The sequence below is a fragment of the Vulpes vulpes genome, chromosome 11, assembly GCF_048418805.1.
Source record: "Vulpes vulpes isolate BD-2025 chromosome 11, VulVul3, whole genome shotgun sequence".
Taxonomy (NCBI): Eukaryota; Metazoa; Chordata; class Mammalia; order Carnivora; family Canidae; genus Vulpes; species Vulpes vulpes.
The window spans coordinates 58,795,108-58,809,554 of record NC_132790.1 but is presented as its reverse complement, the minus strand read 5'-3'; the positions used below and the strand labels follow the sequence as shown (position 1 = coordinate 58,809,554).

At 48.6% G+C, this 14,447-nt stretch overlaps 1 protein-coding gene across 1 annotated transcript; it reads right to left on the bottom strand.

The window, feature by feature from the left end:
* Positions 1–1,584: 1,584 nt before the first annotated feature.
* SLC22A13 (solute carrier family 22 member 13) lies at positions 1,585–12,663 on the bottom strand. The gene is made up of 10 exons (XM_026001003.2): positions 12,158–12,663; positions 5,524–5,627; positions 5,121–5,275; positions 4,735–4,903; positions 4,425–4,545; positions 4,242–4,336; positions 3,847–4,061; positions 3,539–3,647; positions 2,766–2,981; positions 1,585–2,563 (listed from the first exon to the last, which is right to left on the bottom strand). Exons 1-10 carry the CDS (start codon positions 12,533–12,535, stop codon positions 2,470–2,472), a joined length of 1,656 nt encoding a protein of 551 aa, XP_025856788.1. The 5' UTR covers positions 12,536–12,663; the 3' UTR covers positions 1,585–2,469.
* Between the last annotated feature and the right edge of the window lie 1,784 nt (positions 12,664–14,447).

Sequence of the window (14,447 nt, the reverse complement as noted above, 5' to 3'; positions counted from 1 at the left end):
ATTGTCCTATTGTTGTTTTATCTGAGCCAGGTCTGCCATGGAGAATTGGACGTGGACTTTGTGCCCGTTTCTCCATTGGCAACCTCTCCAAAAGGATGCAATCCAGATTTAGGTGGAGGTCCTAGAAGATAGGGAGTTCTGCTCCTGGTAAGTCCAGCTGGGCTAGGAGGAGAGGCATCTTGAGGTTTATAAGGAGGAGGGATAGTAATAGAGCCGGTGTTCTCTTTGTTTGGATTGGTCAGTGATTCCTCCAGTAGCCCAGATTTTTTAGGAGGAATGAGCCTACTTAGACAATCATCATCAAATATGTCCTGAGGGGAGGTTATTAAATTGATTGGTGGTTAGACACATTCTGCAAGAGGCCCTCAGGTTCAGATCCTAATTCAGGACCATGAAGGCCTGGCATAGGGTACCTCAATCCATATGCCCTGTTTTCTGCAGAAGAGATCTAATGGATAGATTGTATTGAAGTATAATGGGCCAGTTTTCCTCAATTCCTAAGGAGTACTGAGGCCATGCAATGTTATAGAAGATCAGTTTTCTCTTTCATAAATCTCGTAATCCAAATTGATTCCAGTGGATTATAAGGCATCCCAAAGAATAATCCTTGGGGACTGAAGAAGATCCCATGTTCTTAGAAAAGTAGAAAAGTCCATTATCAAAAATTACCCCTTCCCATCTCCCAGGTAGTGTCCCACACAGGACATGTCAGAGGTTCCTGATGTCAGAGTGACCAGAGGCGTCCCTCTACAAAGTTGCTATGAACAGCACCTTGCCTCATAGGAGAGATACTGGCATTTCTTCCTGCTTCCCCATTGCATCCTAGGCTACGAATGGGTGCTGGTTAATGGACCAAAATGCCATGCCATGAAGAACCCACCATTTTTAATCCACGGAAAACACTAAGAAAAGTTTTACAAGGGGGAAATGACCCAATTTTGTAATTTAAGTAGTTAGTAGGGGACACTGACAGAATAAAGATAGAAATTCACCATGATCTAAGTGACATTCCAACAGGTGTGCTTCCCTAGGAAATGGTCCCCAGTTGTGTTTTAATCAAATTGGGTACTGGTTTCAGCCAGCTCTGAGCAGAGTTCTCGCAACCAAAAGCAGCTACACCAGAAATGTCTAGAGAATCACATTAGACCAATGAAGAGGAAACCTCACATGACAGTCTTTCAACTGGCAGCCATCCTAGAGACTTCGGTGGCTGTCCTGTGCTGAAGAAAGATCACGTTGTATAAGGACAGAAACAAAGAGAAGGCATCAAGTTTTTGGGTCTTATTACCATTCTGACCAATGTACTAACTTCTAGCCAAAAGGCAATCTTTCTCCTCCCCATAGAGTAGCCACAGGCTAGAGGATTGCAGCCTCAGTAATGAATGTGAAAGTGTTCCAATAAGACAATACTCCTTGAAAAGCCTCTGAAATGAAAGTAAAGGGAGAGCAAGAAGAGGTATTCACTGGGTTTGCACAAGGCTCAGAGTCCAGATGAGAAGCCTCGAGCTGCAAACTGGGCACCAAAATGATATAATTTGGAGTTTGGGTCCAAGAGCAAGTGGACAAGAAAGAATTCTTGAGACGTTTTCAGTGCAAACAAAGGTGATTTTATTAAAGCACAGCAAGAGGACCTGTGGGCAGAAAAGGCTGAGGTCTAAGCATGAGGAATGACTGATTACATAGGGTTTCTTACCCAATGGAAGAATATGTGACATTACGGCTCCAGGAAATTGAGTCTATAGGTTTATATATAAACTATATAACTATAGTTACATGACCATTCTCCGGATTGTGCTTTTCTTGTAAAAACTGTGATCTTTTATCAGGTGACCATTTGCTTTTTCCTTCCTTCATTCTTGGGCAGTCCTGAGGGCCTGAGCAATGTCACAAATATCCCACTTTCATCTTTGGGGGAGGGGAGATGTGGAGTGTCAGTTTGTCTTTTGCCCTCTGCTTGCCTTTTATTGTCTCATTAGCCCCACCTAAGCCTGGCCCAGCCACTAGAAGGAACTACAACCTTCTCCTCATCCACAGCCTTATCTCTCACTGGCCTGGATAGATGTACACGGTAGCTTCAATTTTCTCTCCTTCTACTGCCACATCCTTGGAAAGGCTGTAAAGCATCTGCTCTGTTCTGAGCTTATCTGTTTTGAGAGCAGGGGGAGCCCAGATTGAGAAGAGCAGAGGAGCCATACTCTCACAAGAACAAGTAAAGCCCAAGATATACCTAAGATCCTACCCCAGAACAGGGCTTGGGAGTATGCTGGGGTGGGGAAGTTGATGAGAAGCAACGAGAAGAGAGAAGCCCACCCGGATGCCTAGGGACTAAGCAGCCAGTGGCTGGCATGGAGACCAGGCCAGGGTGTGCTGCCTCTCTCTGTGAGGCGGGGCTTGTGGGCAGGCCCCAGGCTTTTCCAGGGGGTGTTCAGGTAGCTCGCTACTACTGCTACTCCAGCTCCAGAGACACAATCAGAAGTACGTACTGCTCACAAAAGTCACCCCTGGGCTGGAAGTGCTTTCTGAGGCCTCTGTTCCCTTTTCTGAAGGTGCTGACTCTGGAGGCCTAGAAGGAACAGGAGGCCATCACTGCCTGACCAGGAATTGAGCCCCTGGCAGTATCCCTCACCACCCCTCCCCAGAGGAGGGGGATCTGGACCCCAAGCTTGTCAGATGTCGGTGGCTCCTCAGGGCCCCATATTGGCTTCCAGGCAACAATAGACACCGTGAGGTAGAGGCCTGGGCTTCAGAAAAAGCAAGTAGCTCACCGTGGGTGGGGCCCCTGGTCCAAGTCGCTGATGGTGTCCTTCAGGGGCTGGCCACGTGTCTCTGGCAGCAGGGCACAGAGTAAGCCTGCCCCAATGGGGAGGCTGCCATAGATGACCATAGGGAGGGCTGCCTGGTACTCGCCCAGCAGGATCACAAGAGGGGTAAGGATCCCTCCAATCCTTGAGAAGATGCCCATCAGCCCCATGCCCGTCTGCCTGGAGGAAAGTCAGTACAAGCTGAGCAGATCCAGCCAAGACTCCAGGCCACAGCTCCACCCCAGCTCTACCTTGGGAGAGCCCAGGCTCTCATTATGTCCCCACAGGCTCCCCAGGCTCACCCAGCCCAGTCAGCCTCTGTTCTCTGCTTCTGCACACTAACTGCTCATAGTCCAGCTGGGTGCCATGCTTCTTCCACCTCTAGGCTTTTCTGTTTGCTGCCTTCCTGCTCAGCCACCAAGTCTCAAGCAAAAGTCTGTACCTCCCGACTATCCCCTCAGCTCCCCACCTGAGTGGTGCTCTTCTCAACCATTCATTCTTAGACTTCCTCCATATTTCAGTCTTGACAAAGCCAGGGCATGACCTACTCCTATATCTGTCCTCCACTGCCTAGGATGACATGGGGATTATATCACTAGCTGCCCTGGACCCCACAAGCACTGCTGCCCCTGAGCCAGCCTCATAAACTATCTATGGGATAGCAGTGAGGGCAGAGGCGGGATGGCCAAAATCAGGGTGTTGGGGCAGAGGAGCAGGAGCTGCCCAGCAGCCCTTACCGGATGATGGTGGGGAAGAGCTCAGCAGAGTACACGTAGGAGATGGTAAATCCAGAGGCCGTGGCAAATTTGCCCACCACGGCCAGCACGGTGACCACCACAGGCAGATCTAGTGGAGGATGCTGGTCAGCCAAGTGCAGGTAGACAGCCCCCTACCCTGGGTCCCACCCCTGCCCTGCCCTCCCAAACCCCCTGCTGCACCCAGACCCCAGGGCAGCCCTCACTCTTGGAAGGAATGCTATGGGCTTCTGGTAGCTTGCAGGGAGGTGGTTTGAGGGGTGAGGGTGTCGGAGAGCCAGGCCTGGTACCTGCTGGGACAAAGATGATGGCAATACACATGAGGCCACCCAGAACAAGACTGAGCATCTGACTCCACTTGCGGCCCAACCATTGCATCATGAAGATGCTGGAGTAGCGGGCGGGCACTTCAACTGCTCCGAAGATTAGCTGCGTCAGGTAGATATCCAGGCCAAAGTCACCGACTTGGAGGCTCAAGCCATAGTATCCCAGGCTGTCCACAAACCTACAAAGGGTCCAGGAATCCCTGTCACTGCTGGATGATGAGATACCATCGCTCTCAGGGAGAGCCTGCCAGAGAGGGAGTCACACAGCCCATCCCTGACAGTCACCATGCCCCAGCTCCTGACACACCAGAGACACATGCAGGAGCCTCAGGGAGGGGCATGGACCCTGGTGTACTCACCAGACATAGCAGAGGATCAGGGTCATCTTCCAGAGCTGGGGGTGTCTGAACAGATCCAAGGCATTGCCCGAGGGGCCTGTCTTCTCTGCAACCAGCTGGGGGGAAGATCACAGTGAGGGGCCAGGCAGAGTTCTGTGTAGGCCAGATTCAGGGGCAGGGCTGAGTTCAGCCTGTAAGAAGTACCTGGCTCAGGAGCTCTGGAGAGAGTTTCCGTTTGTTGACAGAGGCCACCTTCTGGATCACTTGTCTCGCCTCCTCTACCCTCCCCCGGGTCAGAAGCCACCGTGCTGATTCTGGCAGAGCCCTGCGTGTTGGAATGGCTGTGACATTGGAGCCCCTTACTCCCCCAGAGGTGGTCCCAGCTGTTTCAGGGCACACTGAACCCCATACCCCTTGTGCTTTGGAGTGTGCTGTGAGGTGAACGTTAGTGTTGCACTCCAACCTCAGCACAGCTAGCCGGGGAGTGGCTTGCTCCTGGGAACTACCTCCTTACCAGAAGTAGAAGAAGAGCAGCAAGACAGGTGCAGTGCCAGCCATTTGGAAATACCTCCAGTTTCGGATGCCATAGGCGAGTCCTGCCAGTGCCATCTCACCAACGGAGAAGGCGCACTGGGCCAGGACCACGGCTCGAGTCCTCCACGAGGGCCCCACCCACTCTGTAACTGTGTAAACAGATAGGCTGAGACTGGGCCAGCCCCTGCCCACCCCCTCCCTGTCACACCGTAGATCCCCCCGGGCAGCATGGGCCTCAGTCTCACTTGTGCATGGCCAGGTATGGGGGGGCAGGTACCTAACAAGCCTCCCCAAACGTGGCCAGCTCAGACCCCAAGGCCTTGCCTCATGCCTCATGGCTCAAGGCTTCAGGACCTAGACACTCACGTAGGGTCACGTTGCTGAAGGTATACCCAGCGACAGCAGTGGCTACAGCAAAACGCAGGACCATGTAGAGCTCGAAGCTGGGCACAAAGGCTGTGCTCAGACCGAAGATGGCAAAGAGGAACAGCTGCACCAGGATAGTGACCCTGCGGCCAATCCTAGAGTAACAAAGCAGGTTCATGAGGGAATCTCTTTGAGGAGAAGGAAGTAGGGGAGACCCAGCCCCACCCTGGGCTCTCTATCTGACAGAGGACATATGGCCCTGCCCTGGGAGCTCTATTTGAGGGAGAGGGGAACAGGGGCTCATCCTGGACACCAGGGAGGATCATACGGGGTGGGAGTGGGGGAACCGTGCCAGGAACCTAGGAGCATGCTAGGTCAGGGCTGAGCTGGTCAATGTTCTTACCAGTCACAGAGAGGCCCAAAGATTAGAGACCCAGCGAGGAGCCCGGCCATGTACACAGACTGTGAGGTCTCCTTCAGGTGCTTCCGATCACAAACCAGGTTGAACTGAGGCAGACACAGGCAGATATGAACCAGGGGCCGCTGACGGCAAGTCCTACTTACAAACCTCTCAGGGCAGATGCTTGTGGTTCCCAAACTGTGTGCAAAGTCACCCCCAGGACACCAGTATAAATTCACGGAGCACAGAACAACACTTAACATTTTAAAGGGAAACATAGCAATACTCAACATCTGTCTGATATTACAAGAGCTACCAACTAAGGACAGTTCTGTTTCAACATGAGATCATGCTACATTCCTTCCAGCAATGTCATATCTATGTGAAGCTGTATTTTTGGCAGTTGTATTGACAAAAGAAGCAAGCACCATGTGGAGTGGAAAATATTCAAGGATGGAGAAGTTATGTAGCTCCCAATAGGTACATATATCCTATTAGTAGGAGATGTATTTATTTAAAAATAAAAATATTCTCTTTCAGTTTATGTGTATTATTTTTTTAAACAGCTAGTAAGTTTTTAGAACATAATTACTTAAGTTTTTTGGATCTAATTAGTTCATACATAAAACTGTTAGGTTTGTCTTTTGGGCTGAAGATGCCATGGTGAATTACTGACACAGGATACAAAGTTTGGGACTTCTGACATACCACTAATTGCTACTTCCTGACAAATGGGGCCTCTTCCCGACAGCCAGGGCACCCCTTGGACCTGCTTGGGCCTCTTCAAATTTTCTCATCTGGCTGCAAAATCTCCATGAAACTCTCATCATTCACAGGTGGGTGAGAATCCCAAGGAGCCCTCACACACTACTGGCAGAAGGAGATGGGGACAGAGGAACACACACATGGGTGCAAGTGCGTGAGGGCCCTCACTCTCATGCACATTCAGAAGTGGGGCAACCCACCTGGAGACTCACAGAGAGAACCTGACCCGTGGCCTGAGAAACTGAGTGGAGCAAATACGCATGTCCGTATAACTCTGTACACGCCTATTGCAGGTGCACACATAGGAAGCACATGAGACTGATCCCCACCTCTGCTGATCTGCAGGCCCCTGGGGGAGTTCTGGGCCCTCTGCACACAGCTCAGCTCCATGCTTCAATGTCTGTTGGGGGGAACAGACACGTGAGTTCTCCTCCACAGCTTATGGAGATAGCTTCACGATGACTAATGCCTTTTGAGGGCTCATTCTGTGTTGGGTAGTCTGCTAAATGCTTCACACGTGTTATCTAATTCTGACAACGATCCTTGATTTATTAGTACACCCTCCTGAGGGAGGAGAAGTAATGCACATTATCATAGGGCTCACTACTGGATGGCATTCCTTTTGTTCCAGAGAAGGACTGAAACAGAGTGAAAGCTAAGAGAATGGGGTGCCTGAGTGGCTCAGTTGGTTAAGCATCTGCCTTTGGCTCAGGTCATGATCTCAGGGTCCTGGGATTGAGTTCCACATCAGGCTCCCTGCTCAGTGGGGAGACTGCTTCTCCCTCTACCCTTTTCCCCTCCTTGTGCTCTCTCTCTCTCAAATAAATAAATAAAATCTAAAAAAATAATAATAATAAAAAGAAAGCTAAGAGGGCAGCCCGGGTGGTGCAGCAGTTTAGTGCCGCCTGCAGCCTGGGGTGTGATCCTGGAGACCTGGGATCGAATCCCACGTCGAGCTCCCACATGGAGCCTGCTTCTCCCTCTGCCTGTGTCTCTGCCTCTCTCTCTCTCTCTCTCTGTGTGTGTGTGTCTCTCATGAATAAATAAAATCTTGAAAAAGAAAGCTAAGAGAATATTTGCTGAATGAATCAGTAAATGAACTAATACAACTAGCCAACCATCATCAGTCAAAATAACTTTTAGCAAGAAATTAATCAGTCCAGGAGACATCATTGTGCTCATACTTCTGTCTCAAGAACAACTGTTAATTTTCAATAAGTGTCAAATTATTAACTGCTTGGCCCTGGGAATGAAGTGAGGCAAGACAGGGGATTTGAACTTATTCCACCCACTTCTAGTCTGTTTGGTTTTTGTGTAGCAACCACAGATTGCTTTTGGAGTTAGACACCCTTTAAAATAAATAATAAATAAAGGCCTGCTACTATCAGTCTTTGGAACCTGAACCAAGCAACTTTGTGTGACTCTGAGCCTGTTAATCCATCTGTTGCTGTCTTGGTTTCCCATGTGCAAAATGGGGATAAAATATACTACTTAGTGTTCCCCAATAGGATTAAAGGAATTAACACATGTAACATGCTTTTTAGCACAGTGGCTGTCACACAGGAAGCCCTTGGTAAATGTTAGCTGAGCAGAGGGTGCACTGGCTCCGTGCTTAAGAAACTCACAGCTGGTGGCAGACATCTCAGACACACTGGGCTGTAGTGCTCTGAAGGCCTGGGTGCCAATCCAAGGGAATCCCCCAAGGCTGGTGCCCCTATTCACTGGCCACCACTCACTACCTCCTTATAGTTTCTATACCCCTTATTTAAATAAATCGTCATTCTAACCCCATAAAAGCTCCTCATGCCCACTGTGCAGTCACAGAGAGCATGGCTTGGTGATATGCCAAGATGTGGTGATCGTGTTGCAGTTTGAACAGAGACAAGAGGCCTCTGCCCTTGGGATGCTAGCCATTAACCTCCCCAGCTGCAACACCCACAGTGGATGGTTCTACCTGGGGCCTGCCACAGAGACATACAGAATCTCACCCCCATTCTTGGTAAACACCCATCACATCTCCTTCCTGTTACAAAAGCTTTGGTGGCTCCCTTTGGTCTCTAGGAGAGAGCCTCAATTCCTCTGCTCTGTATCTAAGATGGTTTAAAAGTCAGCTCTTGTCAGTTTCCCAACCTCTTTGTATGCCGACATTCCTTGAACATGCCAAGCACTTTCATGCATCTAGTCCTAGAGATGGCTATTCTCTCTACTTACCCTTCCTTCCCATCCTTGCCCCTTCTCTGGTCCCAGGACAGATCACAGTATTGTTATTCACTTCAAGTCTATTTCCCTCCCTATATGTGGACAAGGCTGGGAGTCGTATTTTCTTTTACCAATGATGGGCACCCAGGAAATGCTGGGAGGTAGACTGAGAAGGAGAAATATACTCTGTTCTTTAAGAGCACACAGCCTATATGGCAAATGGGTCTAATTTGCCCATTTGAAGTTCAGTTTATGAAGCTGCTGGTTATAATAAGGAAAGTTGGGATGTCAGCTCAAAGAGAGTCCCGTGGATTCGTGTTGCAGAGCCCCTCCTCATAGATGGGAAACATGTAGATCTCACACCAGGATGCCTGGGTGGCTCAGTAGTTGAGTGTCTGCCTTTGGCTCAGGGTGTGATCCCGGGGTCCTAGGATGGAGTCCCATATCGGGTTCCCCACAGGGAGCCTGCTTCTCCCTCTGCCTATGTCTCTGTCTCTCTCTATCTTGAATGAATGAATGAATGAATGAATGAATGAATAAGAAATAAGAAAAAAGAAGAGAAAGAATGAAAAGAAAAGAAAAGAAAGAAAAGAAAAGAAAAGAAAAGAAAAGAAAAGAAAAGAAAAGAAAAGAAAAGATCTCACACCAAAGTAGCCCTGGATGTGAAGTTGGAGTTATCATGTGATGCAGGACATAAAATACCAAAGGATGTACATTCTCTTGGGAACTGAGGTCCTTGGGAGGGTTAGAGCAGGAGAAGCATGGTAGGGAAGGGCAAGAGATCAACCACCTAACCCCAGTGCCAGCACACTCTAGGTTGATGATTAGAGACAAAGAGGGGAGCCCCAAATCCTCAGATAAGAATAAGGTGCCTCCCTCCTCTGACTGCTCCCTGTACAGTTAACACTCAGGGAGCTCTGGCTGAATAAAATGCACAACAGTACTGCACAGGGTGTGAATAGGGCTAGAGCTGTCTTCGTGCAGTCTGGAAATTTGCCTGGGCTTTAAGGATGATTATTTGGCCAGGTTGGCAGAGTTTGAGCACATGTGGAGGTAGGCACCCATAGCATCTGAGGACCAGTGGAGGCTGATCCTACCATGAGGGTGATGCTGGGGACATGGAGAGGCCAATGAGGACCAGACTGGGCTCTGTTTGGAGAGTTCCTAGGCTGCCTACACCACTGTGGTTAGGAGGGTTAGGAGGAAGGGTTAGGAGGGTTAGGAGGAAGACAGACAGGACATATCTTCAGGCTGCAACAGTTCTGGGGTCACATTTAAAAAAGTGAATGCCTGGGGCACTTGTTTGGTTCAGTCAGTAGGGTGCACAACTCTTAATCTCAAGGTTGTGAGTTTGAGCCCCACATTGGGTGCAGGGATTACTTAAAAGTAAAAATATCTTTTAATAAATGTTAATGCCTCAAAACTGCATGGGATACCACTTCACACCAGTCAGAATGGCTAAAATTAACAAGTCAGGAAACGACAGATATTGGCAAGGATGTGGAGAAAGGGGAACCTTCTTACGCTGTTGGTAGGAATGCAAGCTGGTGTAGCCCCTCTGGAAAACAGTATGGAGGCTCCTCAAAAAGTTGAAGATAGGGATCCCTGGGTGGCGCAGCGGTTTGGCGCCTGCCTTTGGCCCAGGGCGCGATCCTGGAGACCCGGGATCGAATCCCACATCGGAATCCCACATCGGAATCCCACATCGGGCTCCCGGTGCATGGAGCCTGCTTCTCCCTCTGCCTGTGTCTCTGTCTCTCTCTCTCTCTCTCACTGTGTGCCTATTATAAATAAATAAAAATTAAAAAAAAAAAAAGTTGAAGATAGAGGTATCCTATGACCCAGCAAATGAACTACTGGGCATTTACCCTAAAGATACAAATGTAGTGAAACGAAGGGACACCTTTACCCCAATGTTTATAGCAGCAATGACCACAACAGCCAAATTATGGAAAGAGCCCAGATGTCCATCAACAGATAAATGGATAAAAAAGATGTGGTATATATATATATATACCAATGGAGTATTACTCAGCTATCAAAAAGAATGAAATCTTGCCATTTGCAGTGACGTGGATAGAACTAGAGGGTATTATATTAAGTGAAATAAGTCAGTCAAAGACAATTATCATATGATCTCACTCATGTGGAATTTAAGAAACAAAACAAAGGATCATAGGGGAAGAGAGGAAAAAATAAAACAAGATGAAATCAGAGAGGGAGACAAACCATAAGAGACTCTTGATCATAGGAAGCAAACTAAGTGTTGCTGGAGGGGAGAGGGTAGGGAAATGGGGTAACTAGGTGATAGTAGGGCAAGTGATGTGGCATGTGATATGATGAGCACTGGGTGTTATATAAGACTGATGAATCACTGAACTCTATCTCTGAAACCAATAATATATGTTCACTAATAGAATTTAAATAATTTTTTAATTCAAAAATAATTTTTAAAAATAATAATAATTAGGGATGCCTGAGCGGCTCAGCAGTTCAGCGTCTGCCTTCGGCTTAAAGCATGATCCCAGGATCCGGGATCGAGTCCCATATCAGGCTCCTTGTGGGGAGCCTGCTTCTCCCTCTGCCTGTATCTCTGCCTCTCTCTCTCTCTCTCTCTCTGTCTCTCATGAAATAAATAAAATCTTTAAAATAATAATAATAATTAAAACATGCGAACACATTTGGTTAAAACACTGTCCTCTGAAAGCCTCTAAAAAGTAAATACTTTTTTACTCACAGGGGAAAAAAAAAAGAATGTTTAATCTCTGGACTCGATTCTCCTTTCCACAAAGGCTCAGTATTTGCCACCATCAAGGTGAGTTGTCCAGATCCTCCAGCAATGCCCACATCTCAGGATTCTGGACCATCTTTCTATGCTCTTTCCTGCTCCTGTAGGGATCTGAATGGGAGCCCAACTTCCACAATCAGCTCATTAGGTTGCCCTGACCAAATCATCTCCCTACTTTGTGTCTCAGCCTCAGCTTCTGGGAAGCAGCAGGGTGGCCAGGATGCTTCCAGAGAGCCTTACTTGCTCTGTTGGCTGGAATGGGAATCTGTTTATTTGCCTAGATCCTTCCTAAGAAAATGAGTTTAGCAGAGCAAATGCTATTATCTGCAGGACAAGTCCTAGAGTCGGGGACATCCTTAGGCACCCTAGAGGGCAGGCAGGCATAGCCCTAGAGAGAGCAGCTGGTAGGCAGGAAACCCACATCAGACAAGCCAGAGGGCAGACAAGTGAATGGGCATACAGGAGGATAGGTAAGCAGGCAGACTGGTGCAGACTGAAAGACAAAAAGGCTAATGGAGAGACAGATGGGAACAATGGAAAGAGAGAAAGGCATAAAGACAGGAAAGCAGGAGGGGATAGGAAGAAAGGTAGGTAACTGGGCAGGCAGGCAGAGGGGAACGGACAAAAGGATGGGTAAATATGAACGGACAAATGGACAGACAGACCAGACAGAGAATATGGATAGATGGACCAACAGCCAGAGGACAAAGACAAAAGCAGGATGATTGGCAAAAACAAAAAAAAGGCACACCGATGGTCAGTCATTCAGGCCTGGGTGCTTAAGGGGAGAACACAGAAGGGGCAACACAAGCAGCTGAGGGCAGAGGGTCAGACAGCGTTGCTGACCAACCTCAAACAGGCAGACAGGCAGAAGGGCAGCCCTACCTCATTCTGTAGGGACAGGGGCCCATGTTCAGGATACTCCCAGCCTGCCTCGCAGGGCTGCGTCTCATTGAAGCGGTGGCTGAGAATGTCCTCCAGGCTGGCATTATCAGGAGGAGGCCGGAACATGAGGCAGGGCTCAGGACGGCCTGCAGCATCCAGGGGCACACTCAGTGTCAGCTGCTCGGCAGCACTCAGGTTCAAAGCATGGTTCTTGACCCAGGCCACTGAGCAGTAGTGGGCCTCATCCTGGATCATAAAGACTTGGGCAAACATGTAGAAAGCACACAGGAAGTTGGGGATACTCAGCAGTATCAGCAGCCGTACTTGGAAGCGATTGAAGTCACCTATTTCGTCCAGGACCTGGACAAACTGAGCCATGTCTGCCGGTCAGCTTGGGGCCACCAAACAGCTCCACAGCTTGGCTTTGGGGCACTTGCTCTTGTGAGCAGTAATGACAGCTGTGTTAATATTTAATCCAGCCTTGCCTGGCCCAACCTGTCACACTTCAACTTCCTGGCTGTAGCCTGGGAAGGATGAAAAACTAGTCCACTCTGGTTTACAGAATCCAAGGATGCTTTATTGCTAGTATGATGGACAGAAACATTATAAGAAGTACCTTCTCAGGCCCAGCACAGGAACGAGCTTTAGCCAAATGTTAAATAGTGCATGAGCAGACCCCTCCAATAACAACATCCTAAACAAGTCACTCCTGGCTCAAATCCCTCCCATTACAATAGACTCCAAATTCTTTTTTTTTTTTTAATTTTTTTATTATTTATTTATGATAGTCATACAGAGAGAGAGAGGCAGAGACATAGGCAGAGGGAGAAGCAGGCTCCATGCACCGGGAGCCCAATGTGGGATTCGATCCCGGGTCTCCAGGATCACGCCCTGGGCCAAAGGCAGGCGCCAAACCTCTGTGCCCCCCAGGGATCCCCTAGACTCCAAATTCTGAGAGTAGTTCCAACACTCAGAGGGACACAGAAGTCCCTTCTAGGGACCAGCCCACATTAGACAATGGGGGTAAGTCAGGAGAAGAGCAAGGACCCAGCCTGCATACTAACTTGGTCAGCAGCCCAATCTGGCCTCTTGATGCTGCTGATCTTATCTTTCTCCTAGGGGTCTCTGGGATGTGGTAAGGCAGCATGAAGGCCAAGAGACCTATCAAGGGCATAAATGCCTTTCCTTCTCAGTACCAAAGACAATCCAAGAGCACCCAACAATTACCAATGAGCCAAGAGTTGCATTTTGAGCCCTACTCTAATCAAGGAGGAAACCATTAACACATTCTCATGATAAGGAACACGCAAGTTGCTGAAAGGTAGCTTCAATCACAATAGGTAATTCAGTGATAACAGAGAAACACAGGACAAAGTCTCCCTCCACCACAACCTCACCTGTGGAAGCTGGAGTCAAGGTTCGGATGGGACGCCTGGTGGCTGGTAGGTCAGGATTCTTACAGGACTGGAGAATTATAGGACCTCTGAGAGGAGGAATCTCCCAAAGATTAAAAAGCCCCCATCCTTTTTACCCTGGAAGAAGTCTACTTGGAAGACCTGGAAGAGGTAGACCAAGGGCTTGGAAAGCATCTAGTTCAGTCATGGGAGATGGGGAATGTTAGGATTAAAGATGGCATTCAGGAAAAACACACATGTATGTGTGCGTGCACACACACACACACACACACACACACACATATTTGCCTGTGTGTGCATGGGGAAGCCTTCTCATCTTTGAATTTTGAACCATTTTAAGAGAGGCTGAGCAATACAGGTGAAGGGAATTCAAGGAATCAAGGCTGTACAGAGCAGTTCTGGATATGACATGGCTATATCTAGCCCCTGGTCATCACAGCTGCTGGCTCCTTATTAGTCAGCCAGGATGCAGAGCAGGTCAAGGCAGGTCAGACTGTGAAGGGCAGAGGCAAGGCACCATGACCCTGCAAAAGAAGAGCACCTCCCTCTCTGCCCCATCCCAAGTTCCCTACCAGTCTCACCACTGTCCCCAGCTCTATCTTTTCTTCCTTACCCAGTTTTCTTGCATGTGTTTGTCCTCAGCATCAACCTCAATTGAACTAGCAAGAAAACAGATGCTGCTAGTGCCACTGCCCAATATGGTGTTCCCCTATTGGGAAAGAACAGAGATGGAGACATAAGCCTGTCCTCAGTCTGAATCATCTTCTTACTCCAGTCAAGGAGAAGATTTTTGTTTCTTTGGCTCCAAGGTAGCCAAGGGAGCTGGAGCTAGTAGGCAGGAAGCTTGGGTTCTGCTACTGATTCACTGTGATCCT